The sequence below is a fragment of the Salvelinus namaycush genome, chromosome 17 (assembly GCF_016432855.1).
Source record: "Salvelinus namaycush isolate Seneca chromosome 17, SaNama_1.0, whole genome shotgun sequence".
Lineage (NCBI taxonomy): Eukaryota > Metazoa > Chordata > Actinopteri > Salmoniformes > Salmonidae > Salvelinus > Salvelinus namaycush.
The window spans coordinates 30,158,844-30,178,843 of record NC_052323.1 but is presented as its reverse complement, the minus strand read 5'-3'; the positions used below and the strand labels follow the sequence as shown (position 1 = coordinate 30,178,843).

At 40.3% G+C, this 20,000-nt stretch overlaps 1 protein-coding gene across 1 annotated transcript in view; it reads right to left on the bottom strand.

Annotated features, from left to right (window-relative positions):
- Positions 1–8,957: 8,957 nt before the first annotated feature.
- The window catches only part of LOC120062176 (glycine receptor subunit alphaZ1), a gene marked incomplete at its 5' end in the record, with an annotated part of 87,792 nt that continues 76,749 nt past the window's right edge, over positions 8,958–20,000 (bottom strand). Inside the window, one exon of the mRNA XM_039011982.1 lies at positions 8,958–9,251. Coding sequence (XP_038867910.1) covers positions 8,958–9,251 — 294 coding nt within the window. The remainder of the gene's footprint in view (positions 9,252–20,000) is intronic.

The window sequence follows — 20,000 nt, the reverse complement described above, 5'->3', positions numbered from 1 at the left end:
AACTGCACGGACCAAACACATATCATTGCGTGACTACAAGTTTACTTCAATATGATGGTTATTAAATCAATACTTGAGCATAAAGGCGTTTCCACCGCTATGTCTCGCATAATTAATTTTACAGACACAAAAAGATCCCACCATGTCCAACGAACAAATTGTCAGTCAGCAATTAAGCTAGACACACAAATGCTCCTGTTGATTGGGCCTCCTTCAGAGCGCTAAGAAACAAATGCACAGGATTGATCAGGAAGTCCAAATCAGATGACTATTTAAATACAGTCACAGAGAACCTCAACAACCCTACCAAGTTCTAGAAGCTAATCAAATCAGTGTCAGGTTATAATGTATATTCTGGCATTCCTGACCATTTAATGATGGATTCTAATGAAGTGAAGGATAAAGCCCATATTGTAGGGATTTTTAACAAGCACTTCATACCTGCTGGTTCAGTTGTTGCTAATGGTGGGGCCCAGGCCTTTAATGTTAGCTCTGTTACAGTCAACTATGATATAGGCCCTCATGAAGGATTTTAACTTTGAGCCTGTTTCTTATGCTGAGGTCTTTAAAGCACTAAAGGCTATAGACAGTAAAAAAGTCTGCAGGTCCAGACAACCTGGACCCCCTACCTCTTAAAGATAACAGCTGGTATTATTACTGAACCTGTGGCACACATTTTCAACTTGAGTCTCTTGACCAATTCCATACCCAGCATTTGTAAATCAGTTTACGTCCTCCCACTGCTAAAGGGTGGAGATCCCTCAGATGCTAATAACTATGGTCCTATCTCTAAACTCCCTATCCTGACCAAAGTCTGTGAATCCCTAGTGAACTCACAGTTAAAAAACTTGTTAATTGAAAAGAACATACTGAGCAGGGTTCAGTCTGGCTTTAGATCTGGGCACCACACCTGCAGCTATGGCAGTGGCAAACGACATCATTATGCACTTGATAAAAAGCAACATTGTGCTGCTCTGTTTGTGGATTTATCAAAGGCCTTTGATTCAGTTGACCATGAATTGTTGCTAGCCAGACTCGGAAACATTGGTCTCAGTGAAGGGGCAGTACATTGGTTTAGGAACTATCTTTCTGACAGAACACAATGTGTATATACTGACAATCACAAGTCTAGTGTTCTTGAGATTAATAGAGGTGTGCCCCAGGGTTCTATTTTAGCTCCTGTGTTGTTCTCAATTGTTATTAATGATTTGGGAAATGAGACGCAACCAGCAAAGTTACATCTATATGCAGATGATACAGTTATATAGTCATGTGCTCCTTCTCTGGTTCAGGCTGTTGAAGAGCTCCAGACTGCTTTTCAGTCACTGCAGGCCTCCCTTTATGGTTTTAAACTGGTTTTGAATGTACAAAAAATGAAATTCATGACCTTTACCAGAGCTCGCAATCAGCCAGAGAAGGTTAGCATTGTCACTTCTGGTGGCTTATCCATTGAAAAAGTGTCATCCTACAAATACCTAGGTATATGGTTGGATGACAAGTTGTCCTTTAAAGTTCATGTGAATAATCTTGTGAGGAAGCTTAAATTGAAATTGGGTTTTTATTTTCGTAATAAGGCTTGCTTCCTGCTTATGACTAGAAAGAAGCTTGTTCAGGCCACTATTCTCTCTGTAATTGATTATGGTGACTTGTTGTATATACATGCAGCCTTTTCCGTGTTAGAGACTGGACTCTGTTTATCATGCAGCCTTTTCCGTGTTAGAGACTGGACTCTGTTTATCATGCAGCCTCCTCTGTCTTAGAGACTGGACTCTGTTTATCATGCAGCCTCCTCCGTCTTAGAGACTGGACTCTGTTTATCATGCATCCTCCTCCGTCTTAGAGACTGGACTCTGTTTATCATGCAGCCTCTTCCGTCTTAGAGACTGGACTCTGTTTATCATGCATCCTTGCGCTTTATTACAAATGCCAAGTCACTCACCCATCATTGCACATTGTACCAATGTGGTAGGTTGGACCTCACTTTATATGCGCAGAAAGATACATTTGTATGTGTTCATCTACAAAGCCCTTTTGGGTAAACTCCCTCTTCACCTCTGTAGTCTGGTCTCCTTCACCACCAACAGATACTACACCCGGTCTGCTAGGTGGTTGCTACTTAAAGTCCCCAGGACATTTACAGTATTTGGAAAGACTGCCTTCTCTTCTTGTGCACCAGACACATGGAATAATCTACAATCAATGCTTCATCTAGATATGTTAGTGCCACTGAATGAATTTAAAATATTGATGGGAGGACTCAGTAAAACACTTGCTGTTAGGAAACTATCAAATTACAGTACTTTTGTTTTTAGGTCAGTGCCTGTCCAGTTTTGTTTTGGTCGGTTTGTTTTTATTTATTTATTTTTGATAGTTTCCTACAGAGGAGTGTAAATTCTTGTATTGTTTTTTTTTTAAAATTCTGTAATGTATTGATTGTTGCTGCCTTCTTGGCCAGGTCTCCATTGAAAAAAAAGAGACTGGGTCTCAATGGGCTTTTCCTGGTTAAATAAAGGTATAAAAAATTATACAAATAAATAATAATACAATTTTACTGGCAGATCCGGTTTCCATCAGCCCAGTTATTACTTTTTTTTAATGCATCAGTTAATTCATCTGCATTAAATGGTTTTATGGGAACCTGTTTATAGGCTGCTTTAAGACAGGCAGCCTAATTCTGATATTTTTTCCACTAATTGATCTTTTGACCAATCACATCAGATCTTTTAACACCTTATCTTTTTCAGAGCTGATCTGATTGGTCAAAAGACCAATTAGTTAACAAAAACATATCAGAATTGGGCAACTTGTCTAAATGCAGCCAAAGTGCTTTAAAATGTATTTATTTTTTACTTTTAGTCCTTTTTCACGATATCCAATTGATACAGTCTTGTCCCATCGCTGCAACTCCAGTACGGACTCGGGAGAAGCAAAGGTCCTCCAAAACACAAACCTGCCAAGACAGACTACACCAATGTGTCAGAGGAAACACCATACAACTGGCAACCAGAGTCAGCTTGCAGGCACCCATCCTGCCACAAGGAGTCACTAGAATGCAATGGGACAGGAACATCCCAGCCATCCAAACTGAGAACAATTCATGCAGCATGCACATCCAAATTCCACCTAACCATTTGGACCAAATGTGCGCCACCTCATGGGTCTACCCGTCATGGCCAGCTGAGACACATCCTGGGAGTGAACCCAGGTCTGGAGTGACACCTCAAGCACTGCGATGCAGTGCCTTAGACCGCCGCGCCAGACCGCTGCACCCTTAGACCGGAGGCCCAGCCAAAGTGCTTTTGATTGGATTGCTAGACACATCACCATCAGACCCTTTGCATTTATTGGACTATCATAGGGAAATGGAGAACAACTCATGCAGCATGCACAGTGTATAATATAGATAGATGCTGTTTACTTGAAACTTATAGAGAGGCTTTGCACTAATGAGCTTTGTGTCTAAATTATTTTCAATTAGGATGTAAATGATTTAATTCCACAGAAATATCTACTCTCTAAACTGAAAAAAAAAAATGAACAGATTAGTGTGTGATCAATGCATTTTGCATACTGTCTGTGTTCACGTAGCATACTGTCTGTGTTCACGTAGCATACTGTCTGTGTTCACGTAGTTTACTGTCTGTGTTCACGTAGCTTACTGTCTGTGTTCATGTAGCTCACTGTCTGTGTTCACGTAGCATACTGTCTGTGTTCACGTAGCATACTGTCTGTGTTCACGTAGCATACTGTCTGTGTTCACGTCGAAAACTGTCTGTTTTCACGTAGCTTACTGTCTGTGTTCACGTAGCTTACTGTCTGTGTTCATGTAGCTCACTGTCTGTGTTCACATAGCATACTGTCTGTGTTCACGTAGCATACTGTCTGTGTTCGCGTAGCATACTGTCTGTGTTCACCTAGCATACTGTCTGTGTTCACGTAGCATACTGTCTGTGTTCACGTAGCATACTGTCTGTGTTCACGTAGCATACTGTCTGTGTTCACGTAGCATGCTGTCTGTGTTCACGTAGCATACTGTCTGTGTTCACGTAGCATACTGTCTGTGTTCACGTAGCATACTGTCTGTGTTCACGTAGCATACTGTCTGTGTTCACGTAGCATACTGTCTGTGTTCACGTAGCATGCTGTCTGTGTTCACGTAGCATACTGTCTGTGTTCACGTAGCATACTGTCTGTGTTCACATAGCATACTGTCTGTGTTCACGTAGCATACTGTCTGTGTTCATATAGCATTTTTTTTATTATGATATATCAGGGGTTGTTGCAGCATGTATATATTCTTATTCCATTCCTTTACTTAGATTTGTGTGTATTAGTCCAATAAAATTTGATTTGATTTGGAAACAGATCTTTGACCTGGGTAACAGATCCTTGACCTGGATAACAGATCTTTGACCTGGGTAACAGATCCTTGACCTGGGTAACAGATCTTTGAGCTGGGTAACAGATCTTTGACCTGGGTAATAGATCCTTGACCTGGGTAACAGATCTTTGAGCTGGGTAACAGATCTTTGACCTGGGTAACAGATCTTTGAGCTGGGTAACAGATCTTTGACCTGGGTAACAGATCCTTGACCTGGGTAACAGATCTTTGAGCAGGGTAACAGGAAGTAATAGTTTAACTCCAACCGTCCAACTCTTGACAATAAAAAAAGGGACATATTTTTGTTCAGAAAACCTTTAATTGTAATTAGAATTACTTTTAATGACATATTTCAATAAATATTTAGTTATATACATTTACAGCAGAAATTGTACATTCCTTTTTTCTTCAAATTGCTCACATTTTTGTACAAGCCAAAAATATCTGCCATTGTAATTATATTCATGCAAAATATTCAGTGTTTTCACATTTAAATGAAAAATAAAAAGGATTTGCTGAACTTTTTTCCTTCTTCTGAAGTGCACTCTTGGATTATTATGATAACTGTAATTAGCAAATTAAGATGTGCACTTTGTGCCAATGCACAATATTTAAGCAAGTAAAACAAAATTAAGGCCATTCCAACTTGTGCTAAAAAATAATAAAAATACCTAAATAAAAAAGTTTCAATTTTTGTGTACAGTTCAGTTCATGACTGGTTATTTCTGTCTATCTCTATCACTGGGTGGTGAGTGCGTCACCACAACCAGGGCATCTGATATATTAAAAATACAATAAACAGAATCAAACAGCTGTTGTTATCAGCAATTACTAACAAATCATAACATGCTAGTTGAATTTCATACTTTTAAAATGTTCATATTGCACTCTCCTATATGCCAAATATTATATGAACTTCCTTCATTGTCAATAATATTTGACATTATGATAGGTCAGGTTGATATGAAGGGTAGGAAATCCTGTCTGTCCAATGGAGTTTTTCCCCATCAGTGGACATTCTAACCACTTCCATACTTTGAACATTGATCTGCTGAGCAATTAAGTTAAACATACAATTCTTGTTCTAGAATATGTCAGTGTTCTAGAATACGTTAGACCTTGTTGAAGTCGTCTAGTCAGAGCAGTAAGTGTCATTTCCATCTTGAATAACATAATAAACAAAGTAAGCCTTGTCCGAGCCCCTGCCCCTTGTCCCGTAGGGCAGGAGCCTATCAGGGTCAGGGTCAATTCCAGAAATTCAATTCCAATTCAATTCCTTCTTCCTATTCATGTCCCATGTATTCAATTTCAAATTCCAGGACAATCCTCAATTGAATTAAAATTCCATTTAAATTGGAATTGACCCCAACCCTGGAGCCTATCTCCTGTTTCTGTAGCATGAGGCAGCTTGATGTATAAGTACACGCTCTGGACAGGTCGCTAGTAATAATGCACCTTAATAAGCAATTGGTTATAATAAATCCATATAGCATTTTCCCAAGTGCAGTGATCCTTCACGTGGCCAGGGTATAGAGTTCAATCCATAACTATTGAATGGATATCATGGTGATTGATTGGAGGTACATGATATGATTAGTTGCTAGTTTGTGCATATTCAACACTGGATAGCAGTTTATTTAATGGATATTTTTGTCTGAGGAAGTCATAACTGAGGAAAGATTCATGGTCAAAATCTGTGCTGAAATATTGTGGCCTACAAATAACTATCAAATGTTTTGTCACTTTCAAAATATATTGATTACTGTGCTGATATTTTACATGGCCAATACGTTTTAACTCCCTTTTAGCAAGAACTTTTATAAATGCATAGTTTTGGGTAAAGCATAACATTATACATGTTTAAAGTTAATTTGCTGGGATAAAAATACTACTAATAGAAAAACATAGCCCTTCAAATCAATTTACCCATCGACCGTGTCTGTGAAAACACACACCAATATGTTTTTGACAAATACTGCCTCAACTCGAAGGTAATATGAATTACCATGAGGATAATATACATTTTTAAGAAATAGTTGACCGAAATTTTAAATATTGTTCTAATCTCTTGTGCAAGTCCATCAAGCCTTAAATACATCAAACCACCTCAAACTATCATTAACACATTCGAAAATCTATGACCTGTTCAAAAAGTAATGGATTACACTTTTCAAGAAAAAAAAAAAAACAGGGATGAAGAAGCAGAAAAAAGTTTCATATCAAAATATATTATATTGTTAATCGAATAGCATCATATTACCACAAAAATAAATGGAAGCACTTTATCCACACACGGGAAAGTCAATGGAAAGAACTGAATCAATTTAAGTTACGACAACTAAACCTAAACAATATCCTGAACCAGTGCATAATATTGTTAGCAAAGGTGTTCTGGCATCTGTCCCCTTATGTCATCATATTCAAAACCGAACCAGGAAGGCAATGATCATAGGTTAACAAAATACTTATTTGGTTTGGAATAAAAACCAAGTAGAGGAAAATAACATTTGGCAATGAAGTTAAATGTAAAAAAAACTCACTCGACAGGTGTTTATTTCCACTGTGTCCGAGTCTCCCATCCATGACAATGTCTCGCAGGCCATATTTCCTGTGGTAGCAGTAGTGTAGTCTTTATTTCTGGGGCTTGGTGACAGCACTTTAGGCTAGCTAAACAATGTACCAGAGGTGGGGCTACAGAGAGCAGAATGTCTTAAATATGCAATATGAAAAGCCACTGTAGCTTGGCCTGCTTGTTGTTGAATGTGAATGTGTTTAGAATGATGGGCCTAGGAGGAGGGTGAATAGTTTACATTATGCTTGGGGATGTAGATATTAAGGCCTTGTGTATGTATGTATGTATGTATGTATGTATGTATGTATGTATGTATGTATGTATGTATGATGTATGTATGTATGTATGTATGTATGTATGTATGTATGTATGTATGTATGTATGTATGTATGTATGTATGTATGTATGTATGTATGTATGTATGTATGTCCACCATTGGAAATATGAGCACTGTGATCTGTGATGTCTGAGATTAAAATCCTTGATGTCACACAAGTTCAAACCGATTCATGATAATGTTTTGTAAATGGTAAAGCTAATAAAAAAATAATTGCATATTTTAATTATTGCATAGAAAAGCTTGGTGAGAAGTGATGGATTTCAGTATCTTAAATCAAGCCTCTGACTAGTTGAATAAATGAATCAGTTACACAGAATCCTGTAGTAGTGTGAACTATAAAATGTACTGTATGGTACACCAATGAGAACATTGTGTTAATCATTGCTGTTGAAGTAGCAAACTTTTTTCCATGATTTTGAGTGAATTCCTTTAGGCATATTTTGTAAATGATTATAATAACACGTTTTATTTAGCTACATTATTAATGTGTGTAAATGTATCAATGGTAATAATTGTTTTCTTGTTAAATCTTAACACTACATTTTTCCTCCGTCGCCTGCCGGGTATCTTACTGTACCTGGGCAATAAGCAATGAGCTATGAAAAGAACTTAACAAATGTTAACAGTATAGCTTCAATGAAATGATTAGGAAGAATCAGGATTTTTGTAATGCTTTTCCACTGTAGATTTACTCTTAATTAATCATATTTTGATTGAAGTACCAAATCCTTAAAATAGCACATGAATAAATAAAGAAAGAAATGCAACAATGACGATATGTGAATGATGGCAAATGTCTCTTTAGAATTAGACTTTAGAGTTCCCAAGAAGAGCTTGAGCTGATTACAGCAACATGATGTATACTGGGCACGTTAATTAAAAAACGATATGCAATTAAGAAATAAAGTTAAGGACAGATAGAGGAACACGTTGACCACAGCGGTTAGAAACAATAGAATATTATTTTGACTCCCCCCCCACTCATCAAGTTTCCTTCATATAGTTGATAGCAGCATCAACCACATCTCAGTTTCTGTTGAGGGCTCAGGGAGCGTTGACAAGTGCTTGCAACACACATTGAAGCTAATTGAGATATATAGGACATATGATCCTTGCATCACTTTATTCATGGAAGCACTAAATCATCTTAGAATCCTTTTAAAATCCATCCCTCGTGTTCCATCCAGACGCCTGCCTTTCGAAGAAATAACAGTTTTTAAATGTATGATAGATATATACTATATTACAGTGCTGTATGTTTCACCAAATTCTTCTTCTTTATAATGCAGTATTTGTCTTCTTCAAGTTGCGAAAAAAAAACGAACACTTCTTAGAAGAGAATCTCTCGCTCTTTCTTTTTAAATTCTCAGTTATCATAAATTCCAAAGTTCTCGGATGTATCGGTAAAAGTCGTAATATTTACTTCTTTATCGTTTTGTAAATATATTGCCACATTCATATATCATGCATTTTACTGCATTGCTATTGCACTGGTCCGGATTATTAGGGAGAAAAGAGGGAGGGAAAGAAAAGAAAATAACAAATATTGATAAATGACCTTTGCCAAGGCGATAGCCACCAAAAGCAAGTGAGCAAGTGAAGAGCGAGGAGTTTTGGGGTTGGGAGCAGGATGGTGCGGTATTGAACTCTCTCTCTTCCCTTGCTTACGTCATCTGGTGTACATCCGTGCTTCGGATGATCTTGTATACGAGCCAGTAGAAAATATTAAAAATGAGGAAGACCAGCGGGAAAGCCACGCGAGAGACCGTGTCGATCCTCTTCGCGCGGCCGATGAAGAGCTTGCGCATCTCTTCCACCGTTTTCTCCTGAGGGCCGGCAGTGGCGGTCGGGGCGTTGTTGTTGTTCCCTTTGATGGCCATGCCGTCTTTGGCCTGCAGGCAGGCAGGGCCCATGCCATAGGCGGTGAAGCTGAACCGCCCCTCACCGCCCTCATCCTCCTGTAACACAGCCAAATATTCATTCTGTTAGGAATCAAAAAAAACATTACACATTTGATATCCATGCCTGCTCTCTCTTTGTATACAGTATCTCCTAAAGGCCCACCCCTTAAGTTGTAATAACATATGACTTTGAAAATCATAGTGGGAAAAGGCTCTTATCAGACTTAAATCATAGTGGACCTTCAAGGAAAAGGCTCTTATCAGACTTAAATCATAGTGGGCCTTCAAGGAAAAGGCTCTTATCAGACTTAAATCATAGTGGGCCTTCAAGGAAAAGGCTCTTAACAGACTTAAATCATAGTGGGCCTTCAAGGAAAAGGCTCTTAACAGACTTAAATCATAGTGGGCCTTCAAGGAAAAGGCTCTTAACAGACTTAAATCATAGTGGACCTTCAAGGAAAAGGCTCTTAACAGACTTAAATCATAGTGGGCCTTCAAGGAAAAGGCTCTTATCAGACTTAAATCATAGTGGGCCTTCAAGGAAAAGGCTCTTAACAGACTTAAATCATAGTGGACCTTCAAGGAAAAGGCTCTTAACAGACTTAAATCATAGTGGGCCTTCAAGGAAAAGGCTCTTAACAGACTTAAATCATAGTGGGCCTTCAAGGAAAAGGCTCTTAACAGACTTAAATCATAGTGGGCCTTCAAGGAAAAGGCTCTTAGACTTAAATCATAGTGGGCCTTCAAGGAAAAGGCTCTTAACAGACTTAAATCATAGTGGGCCTTCAAGGAAAAGGCTCTTAACAGACTTAAATCATAGTGGGCCTTCAAGGAAAAGGCTCTTAACAGACTTAAATCATAGTGGGCCTTCAAGGAAAAGGCTCTTAACAGACTTAAATCATAGTGGGCCTTCAAGGAAAAGGCTCTTAACAGACTTAAATCATAGTGGACCTTCAAGGAAAAGGCTCTTAACAGACTTAAATCATAGTGGGCCTTCAAGGAAAAGGCTCTTAACAGACTTAAATCATAGTGGGCCTTCAAGGAAAAGGCTCTTAACAGACTTAAATCATAGTGGGCCTTCAAGGAAAAGGCTCTTAACAGACTTAAATCATAGTGGGCCTTCAAGGAAAAGGCTCTTAACAGACTTAAATCATAGTGGGCCTTCAAGGAAAAGGCTCTTAACAGACTTAAATCATAGTGGGCCTTCAAGGAAAAGGCTCTTAACAGACTTAAATCATAGTGGGCCTTCAAGGAAAAGGCTCTTAACAGACTTAAATCATAGTGGGCCTTCAAGGAAAAGGCTCTTAACAGACTTAAATCATAGTGGGCCTTCAAGGAAAAGGCTCTTAACAGACTTAAATCATAGTGGGCCTTCAAGGAAAAGGCTCTTAACAGACTTAAATCATAGTGGACCTTCAAGGAAAAGGCTCTTAACAGACTTAAATCATAGTGGGCCTTCAAGGAAAAGGCTCTTAACAGACTTAAATCATAGTGGGCCTTCAAGGAAAAGGCTCTTAACAGACTTCATAATTTGAAAACACATATAATGGTTGTAAAAATCACAGTGGGCCTTTAAGTAAAGCAGAGACATATTAATGACCATAATGAGGCACATCATGTTGAGCGTTAAATGTCAAAGTCCAACATGATTCCCAGCATACTATCTCATTAACCATTGATATGCATTGTGATGAATATGGATTGCATGGGTGGACAATTCACATTTTAGCTATGTCATCACTCAAAGTTATGAGGCAAGGTTAGCACGTTATAAAGGACACGTTATCTCGATATCATACGTCAAAAGAACACCTACTCATTCAAGGGTTTTTCTTTATTTTTACTATTTTCCACATTGTAGAATAACAGTGAAGACATCAAAACTATGAAATAACACATATGGAATCATGTAGTAACCAAAAAAGTCTTAAACATATCAAAATATATGGTATATTTGAGATTCTTCAAATAGCCACCCTTTGCCATGATGACAGCTTTGCACACTCTTGGAATGCATTTCAATTAACAGGTGTGCCTTGTTCAAAGTTAATTTGTGGAATTTATTTCCATCTTAATGTATTTTAGCCAATCAGTTGTGTTGTGACAAGGTAGGGGTGGTATACAGAAGATAGTCCATATTATGTCAAGGTCAGTCAATACGGAACATTTCAAGAACTTTGAAAGGTCCTTCAAGTGCCGTCGCAAAATCCATCAAGAGTATGATGAAACTGTCTCTCATGAGGACCGCCACAGGAAAGGAAGACCCAGAGTTGCCTCTGCTGCAGAGGATAAGGTCATTAGAGTTACCAGACTCAGAAATTGCAGCCCAAAAAATCCTTCACAGAGTTCAAGTAACAGACACATCTCAACATCAACTGTTCAGAGGAGACTGTGTGAATCAGGCCTTCATGGTCGTTTGCTGCAAAGAAACAACTACGAAAGGACACCAATAAGAAGAAGAGACTTGCTTGGGCCAAGAAACATGAGCAATGGACATTAGACCGGAGGAAATTTGTCCTTTGGTCTAGAGTCCAAATTGGAGAATTTTGGTTCCAACCACCGTGTCTTTGTGAGACGAGGTGTGGGTGAACGGATGATCTCTGCATGTGTATTTCCCACCATAAAGCATGGAGGAGGAAGTGTTATGGTGTGGGGGTGCTTTACTGGTGACACTGTCTGTGATTTATTTAGAATTCAAGGCACACTTAACCAGCATGGCTACCACAGCATTCTGCAGCGATACACCATCCCATCTGGTTTGGGCTTAGTGGGACTATCATGTGTTTTTCAACAGGACAATGACCCAACACACCTCCAAGGTTGTGTAATGGCTATTTGACCAAGAAGGAGAGTGATGGAGTGCTGCATCAGATGACCTGGCCTCCACAATCAACTGACCTCAACCAAATTGAGATGGTTTGGGATGAGTCGGACCGCAGAGCGAAGAAAAAACGCAGCCGACAAGTGCTCAGCATTTGTGGGAACTCCTTCAAGACTGTTAAAAAAGCATTCCAGGTGAAGCTGGTTGAGAGAATGCCAACAGTGTGCAAACCTGTCATCAAGGCAAAGGGCGGCTATTTGAAAAATCTCAAATCTCAAATATATTTGTTTAACACTTTTTTCATTACTAAATGATTCCATATGTGTTATTTCATAGTTTTGATGTCTAGACTATTATTCTACAATGTAGAAAAAAATATAAAAAAATAAAGAAAAACCCTTGAATGATTTCATTACAAGTAGCTGGCTAACACAATCCCTGCCTCCACAATACCTCATCACACACAAACAAATAATCAGGCTCCCTTATCTGTCTTTGGTTTACAAAATCTAATCATTCAACACCTCCACTGCAAATTCAAATGGATAGAACAGGCAGGGCTAAAATACAACCCGTAGTTTTCTAGGTTCCATTTGTAGACACCATATCCTCCTTCTGTCCTTGTCTTTATACCTGCTAATGTGTGTTGGGCTGAACGGAGGAACACGCACGCACGCACGCACGCACGCACGCACGCACGCACGCACGCACGCACGCACACACACACACACACACACACACACACACACACACACACACACACACACACACACACACACCGCACGCACGCACGCACGCACGCACGCACGCACGCACGCACGCACACACACACACACACACACACACACACACACACTCCTTTCTCCCCCGTTTTGTATCGTCTCCTTCGCTCCACTGTTTTCCTATAACAGCGACTGAAACGTCTAATGCTGGCTAGGTTGTGCGTCGACCTTTCCTTGTCCTTCAGCGACACTGGTCCACCATTTGTAAGTAATACAGATGCTCTGCCTCATTCCTCCTGCCGTATGATTAATGTGCTGGCTGGGGGACGTGACGTGGAGCAGTAAAGGGAGGGGCGGGGCTGTGGAGGATGGCGTCCTCCCTGCGTCATTGTCTACGTCCCAAAACGATATCCTACTCCCTACATAGTGCACTATCTATGGTCAAAAGTAGCGCACAGTGTAGGGAATAGGATGCCATTTGGGACGCAGATATTTTCACATCGCCCGCCCGGCCTTACCGGACCCGGCTGTCTGATTCATTACCCGGCCTTACCGGACCCGGCTGTCTGATTCATTACCCGGCCTTACCGGACCCGGCTGTCTGATTCATTACCCGGCCTTACCGGACCCGGCTGTCTGATTCATTACCCGGCCTTACCAGACCCGGCTGTCTGATTCATTACCCGGCCTTACCGGACCCGGCTGTCTGATTCATTACCCGGCCTTACCGGACCCGGCTGTCTGATTCATTACCCGGCCTTACCGGACCCGGCTGTCTGATTCATTACCCGGCCTTACCGGACCCGGCTGTCTGATTCATTACCCGGCCTTACCGGACCCGGCTGTCTGATTCATTACCCGGCCTTACCGGACCCGGCTGTCTGATTCATTACCCGGCCTTACCGGACCCGGCTGTCTGATTCATTACCCGGCCTTACCAGACCCGGCTGTCTGATTCATTACCCGGCCTTACCAGACCCGGCTGTCTGATTCATTACCCGGCCTTACCGGACCCGGCTGTCTGATTCATTACCCGGCCTTACCGGACCCGGCTGTCTGATTCATTACCCGGCCTTACCGGACCCGGCTGTCTGATTCATTACCCGGCCTTACCGGACCCGGCTGTCTGATTCATTACCCGGCCTTACCGGACCAGGCTGTCTGATTCATTACCCGGCCTTACCGGACCCGGCTGTCTGATTCATTACCCGGCCTTACTGGACCCGGCTGTCTGATTCATTACCCGGCTGAGAGGTGGTGTAACACTGGTAATATAGAGACGAGTCTGTCTGGCTGAGAGGTGGTCTAACACTGGTAATATAGAGAAGAGTCTGTCTGGCTGAGAGGTGGTGGTGTAACACTGGTAATATAGAGACGAGTCTGTCTGGCTGAGAGGTGGGTGGTGCAACACTGGTAATATAGAGAAGAGTCTGTCTGGCTGAGAGGTGGGTGGTGTAACACTGGTAATATAGAGAGAGTCTGTCTGGCTGAGAGGTGGGTGGTGTAACACTGGTAATATAGAGAAGAGTCTGTCTGGCTGAGAGGTGGTGTAACACTGGTAATATAGAGAGAGTCTGTCTGGCTGAGAGGTGGTGGTGCAACACTGGTAATATAGAGAAGAGTCTGTCTGGCTGAGAGGTGGGTGGTGTAACACTGGTAATATAGAGAAGAGTCTGTCTGGCTGAGAGGTGGGTGGTGTAACACTGGTAATATAGAGAAGAGTCTGTCTGGCTGAGAGGTGGGTGGTGTAACACTGGTAATATAGAGAAGAGTCTGTCTGGCTGAGAGGTGTTGGTGTAACACTGGTAATATAGAGACGAGTCTGTCTGGCTGAGAGGTGGTGTAACACTGGTAATATAGAGAAGATTCCACCATTCATCCAGTAACCTGGGCAGAGACTCTTATTGTGAAGGGGAGATAACTAATGAGAGATGAATGGGGAGCTATGCCCTTTGGGTTTGTGGTGGTGAGGGAGACAATGTATGGCCTGGGATGAAAGGAGTATCAGGCTCACTCCTCCTCTCTCCTCCTCCCTCCTCCTCTCTTCTCCTCTCTCCTCCTCCCTCACTCCCTCACTCCTTCTCCTCCTTCTGCATTTGCAAGTTTAGAGAGGGAGGGAGAGAGAGAGAGAGAGAGAGAGAGAGAGAGAGAGAGAGAGAGAGAGAGAGAGAGAGAGAGAGAGAGAGAGAGAGAGAGGTGACCGGTTGGTTGGTTGGTGTCTACTGAGACAGAGAGAGAAGGATCCCTTGACTCCTCCATCCATCATGCTATTTGCTCATGATTGATGCTTTTACATCTCTTAGTGTGTGGTGATGTGATTAATGGCTGAGATTAAAGGGAACCGTAATGCCAACTAGTTGGAGGTTCCATCTTATGTTTTCTCTGAACAGTTGCCTTTGCATCGGTCGCGGTGCCATGACGCCTTGGAAAATAAAAATAATGATTTGCATAAAGTCGTTTTGGGGAGTGTCACAACTAACTCTCATCAACATCTCCTCGAGGAGTTGTTGTCTTGCTGTTCATTTAATGATTTCCCAAAGCAATTTACACCCAATGCCAATACATGATCCTTTCCCAGTCGGATTTTTGTTCCTTTTTTAAGATCGTGCCATCAAGCTTTTACTTTGAGGATAGTTATATCCTTCAGTACTAAAGGATCAGGTAATCTGAGAAGAATGTTTAAGTACTAGGGTTAAGGGCTGGTTTCCCGGACATAAAGTAAAATAAAATAAAATAAATACCGGCTCTTCTTCTTTGAACAGGGTTTTTTTGTCCAGAACTAGCCTTAATCTGTGTCCAGGAAACCAGGACTAATGACGTGTTGGTTTCCTGTTCCTATTGAGAGTAGATGGTTGCATAAAGACTCTGGGTTAGTCTGTGTTAAAGCCCCTCCATCCTTCATGAAGCCATTGACCTGGAATGATTAAACACATCATGATCTCTTTCTTCCTCTCTCACTCTCTTTCTTCCTCTCTCTCTCTCTCTCTCTCTCTCTCTCTCTCTCTCTCTCTCTCTCTCTCTCTCTCTCACTCTCTCTCTCTCTCACGCTCTCTCTCTCTCTCACTCTCTCACTCTCTCTCACTCTCTATCTCTCTCTCTCTCTCTCTCACTCTCTCTCACTCTCTCTCTCTCCCTCTCTCTCTCACTCTTGCTCTCTCTCTCCCTCTCTCACTCTCTTTCGCTCTCTCTCTCTCTCTCTCTCTCTCTCTCTCTTTCTCTCTCTCTCCCTCTCTCCCTCTCTTTCGCTCTCTCTCTCTCTCTCTCTCTCACTCTATTGCTCTCTCTCTTTCACTCTCTTTCTCTCTCTCTCTTGCTCTCTTTCTCTCTCTCTCTCTTTCTCTCTTTCACTTTTTCTCTCTCTCTCTCTCCCCATTTAAGGGTGAACAGTTGATCTTAATTACACATATAGGACTAACATTAGAACACCTTTATACTACGCAATATATAGTTCAATATATAGTTCAATATAGAGTTCAATATAGAGTTCAATATATAATTCAATATAGAGTTCAATATGTAGTTCAATATATAGTTCAATATAGAGTTCAATATATAGTTCAATATAGAGTTCAATATATAGTTCAATATAGAGTTCAATATATAGTTCAATATAGAGTTCAATATATAGTTCAATATAGAGTTCAATATATAGTTCAATATATAGTTCAATATATAGTTCAATATAGAGTACAATATATAGTTCAATATAGAGTTCAATATATAGTTCAATATAGAGTTAAATATATAATTCAATATAGAGTTCAATATATAGTTCAATATAGAGTTCAATATAGAGTTCAATATAGAGTTCAATATAGAGTTCAATATATAGTTCAATATATAGTTCAATATAGAGTTCAATATATAGTTCAATATATAGTTCAATATAGAGTTCAATATATAGTTCAATATAGAGTTCAATATATAGTTCAATATATAGTTCAATATAGAGTTCAATATAGAGTTCAATATATAGTTCAATATATAGTTCAATATATAGTTCAATATATAGTTCAATATATAGTTCAATATAGAGTTCAATATATAGTTCAATATAGAGTTCAATATATAATTCAATATAGAGTTCAATATGTAGTTCAATATATAGTTCAATATAGAGTTCAATATATAGTTCAATATAGAGTTCAATATATAGTTCAATATAGAGTTCAATATATAGTTCAATATAGAGTTCAATATATAGTTCAATATATAGTTCAATATAGAGTTCAATATATAGTTCAATATATAGTTCAATATATAGTTCAATATAGAGTACAATATATAGTTCAATATAGAGTTCAATATATAGTTCAATATAGAGTTCAATATATAGTTCAATATAGAGTTCAATATATAGTTCAATATATAGTTCAATATAGAGTTCAATATATAGTTCAATATAGAGTTCAATATATAGTTCAATATAGAGTTCAATATATAGTTCAATATATAGTTCAATATAGAGTTCAATATATAGTTCAATATAGAGTTCAATATATAGTTCAATATATAGCCTACTGTGAACATATCGTACAGAAGTTCAATAACTTTGTTTTTGTTGTATGTATAATGTTGTACTTTGCAAAGAAACAATGAGTACACGTAATTTTGCCCTGTCTTGTAATGCAGACCCTGGCAGAGAGTAGCTTCCACTTATTTACCTAACTAATCCAGTCTCTTATCGACCGTTGTTCTCAGACACGGTAGTACAACCTCAGAACACATACACACACCCCTGAGACAATCCTGTGGGAAAGATTCCCCTTGAACAGTAGCTAATCAGGCCTAATGAGCTGATTATCCTGGATCAATCAGGAAGTCTGGTCCTAATAAGGCCCTGTCATCGTTAGCCAGTGGTTCAGTGTATCTATAGTCTAGGGGTTACATCATGTCACCTAGTTATTAATATATTTCAGTTTGGACTACTAGCGCAGAGTGGATGGAGGAAACAGAAGACAGCTGACAGAAAGTAGCTACCATGCACTTAGCTTAGTCGTTTCCGGAACCTAATATTTTAGACTAGAGTTTAGTTTTTTTGTTGTTGCTTTTAGTGACTGCCTGGCCTGGGGGCATTGGCTGACTAGCATCACAAATGTGCCACAGACTTCTTTTTTAAAACCATGAGAAAAATCTAATGTGGAGTACAGTACGTGACAGAATGGAAGATATGAATTAAAGATGCACTCTCAAACTTTTGGATAATTTCAGACCGTAGTTTTGAAAGTGGTGCTAACGAGCCAAAGGTGGTCTCCGTATTTTGTGTGCTACATCATCAGATTGTGTACTACGTCTTCCATTTCGTATGATATGTTACGTCCTGCAAAAAAAAAATTAACAATTACTTTACAATTCGTAAACTATCTTACGAATCCAATTTCTCCTGTAGGTTAGAAATTAATTTGTTGTGCTTCAGATCCTGGAGGACATCTTTAATGCATAGGCTATATGGCTGTCTATGTTGTGGTTGGTATGGCTACTTAAATCAATTATTGTTATTGGTATATTGGTATAATTCCTTTCTTTATACAATGCTTAAAGGAGACAACATTGATATCCTGTATTCTGCAGTTGGGTCAAGTTTTAATCAAGCCAATATAATCATGTTATTTCCCAAGGCCTTTCTTAGTCTCGAGAGGAGCTTGTCAAATTTATATGCGGTTTGATATTATGTTATTTCAATGCTGGTGGACAATATTGGCAGGCTGCAGTTCTTTCATTATCCTGTTTATTCCTAAGGCTTTCTCTCTCTCTTTCAGTCTTGAGAGGAGCTTGTCGTGTGTGTGTGTTTGTGTGTGTGTGTGTGTGTGTGTATGTGTGTGAGTGTGTGTGTGTGAGTTTGTGTGCGTGTGTATGTGAGTGTGTATGTGTGTCAAGAGAGCTTGTCGAGTGGGCTGCTGCGGGACAGTCAGTCTATCCTTCAAGGACAAAATGGTCTACCTATTGCTATTGATCTGCCTTCTGCAATTACACCATGTGGCCAGAAGGGGGAGACCTCAATCTGTGACCTTCACACAGATGTACACACACATATATACACGCACGCACGCACGCACGCACGCACGCACGCACGCACGCACGCACGCACGCACGCACGCACGCACGCACGCACGCACGCACGCACGCACGCACGCACGCACGCACGCACACACACACACACACACACACACACACACACACACACACACACACACACACACACACACACACACACACACACACACACACACACACACACACACACACACACACACACACACACAGGAAAGGCTGAAGTGTTCGGTTGTAGATTTCCCCCTCATTGTCTTTCTAATCAACGACCGTCTGTTTTCAACCAGGTCAGGTAGTATCTGATGGGAACTCTCTAGGTTATCAGTGACAATCATCGATCAATTAAACACCAACAGAGAAACAACACGATTGCCACTGCGGCTGTTGAAGGTTGGGCCTGGAGCAGTGTGTGTGTGTGTGTGCGTGCGTGCGTGTGCGTGTGTGTGTGTGAGCGCACTATGCATCCCCATCCTCAACCCAAGCCAGAACCAGAGAGGTTGTTTTATTGTGCCGAGGCTAGAAGTGACAGGTTCCTCCTTCCACACTGCAGAGAGGAGCAGTCCTCTGGGATGAACTGGCTGAATGATAGCCTTTAGAAGGTTGAACTGTCTGAATGATAGCCTTTAGAAGGCTGACCTGGCTGAATGATAGCCTTTAGAAGGCTGACCTGGCTGAATGATAGCCTTTAGAAGGTTGAACTGTCTGAATGATAGCCTTTAGAAGGTTGAACTGGCTGAATGATAGCCTTTAGAAGGTTGAACTGGCTGAATGATAGCCTTCAGAAGGTTGAACTGGCTGAATGATAGCCTTCAGAGGGTTGAACTGTCTGAATGATAGCCTTTAGAAGGTTGAACTGGCTGAATGATAGCCTTTAGAAGGTTGAACTGTCTGAATGATAGCCTTTAGAAGGCTGAACTGGCTGAATGATAGCCTTTAGAAGGTTGAACTGGCTGAATGATAGCCTTTAGAAGGATGAACTGTCTGAATGATAGCCTTTAGAAGGTTGAACTGTCTGAATGATAGCCTTTAGAAGGTTGAACTGTCTGAATGATAGCCTTTAGAAGGCTGAACTGGCTGAATGATAGCCTTTAGAAGGTTGAACTGGCTGAATGATAGCCTTTAGAAGGATGAACTGTCTGAATGATAGCCTTTAGAAGGTTGAACTGGCTGAATGATAGCCTTTAGAAGGTTGAACTGTCTGAATGATAGCCT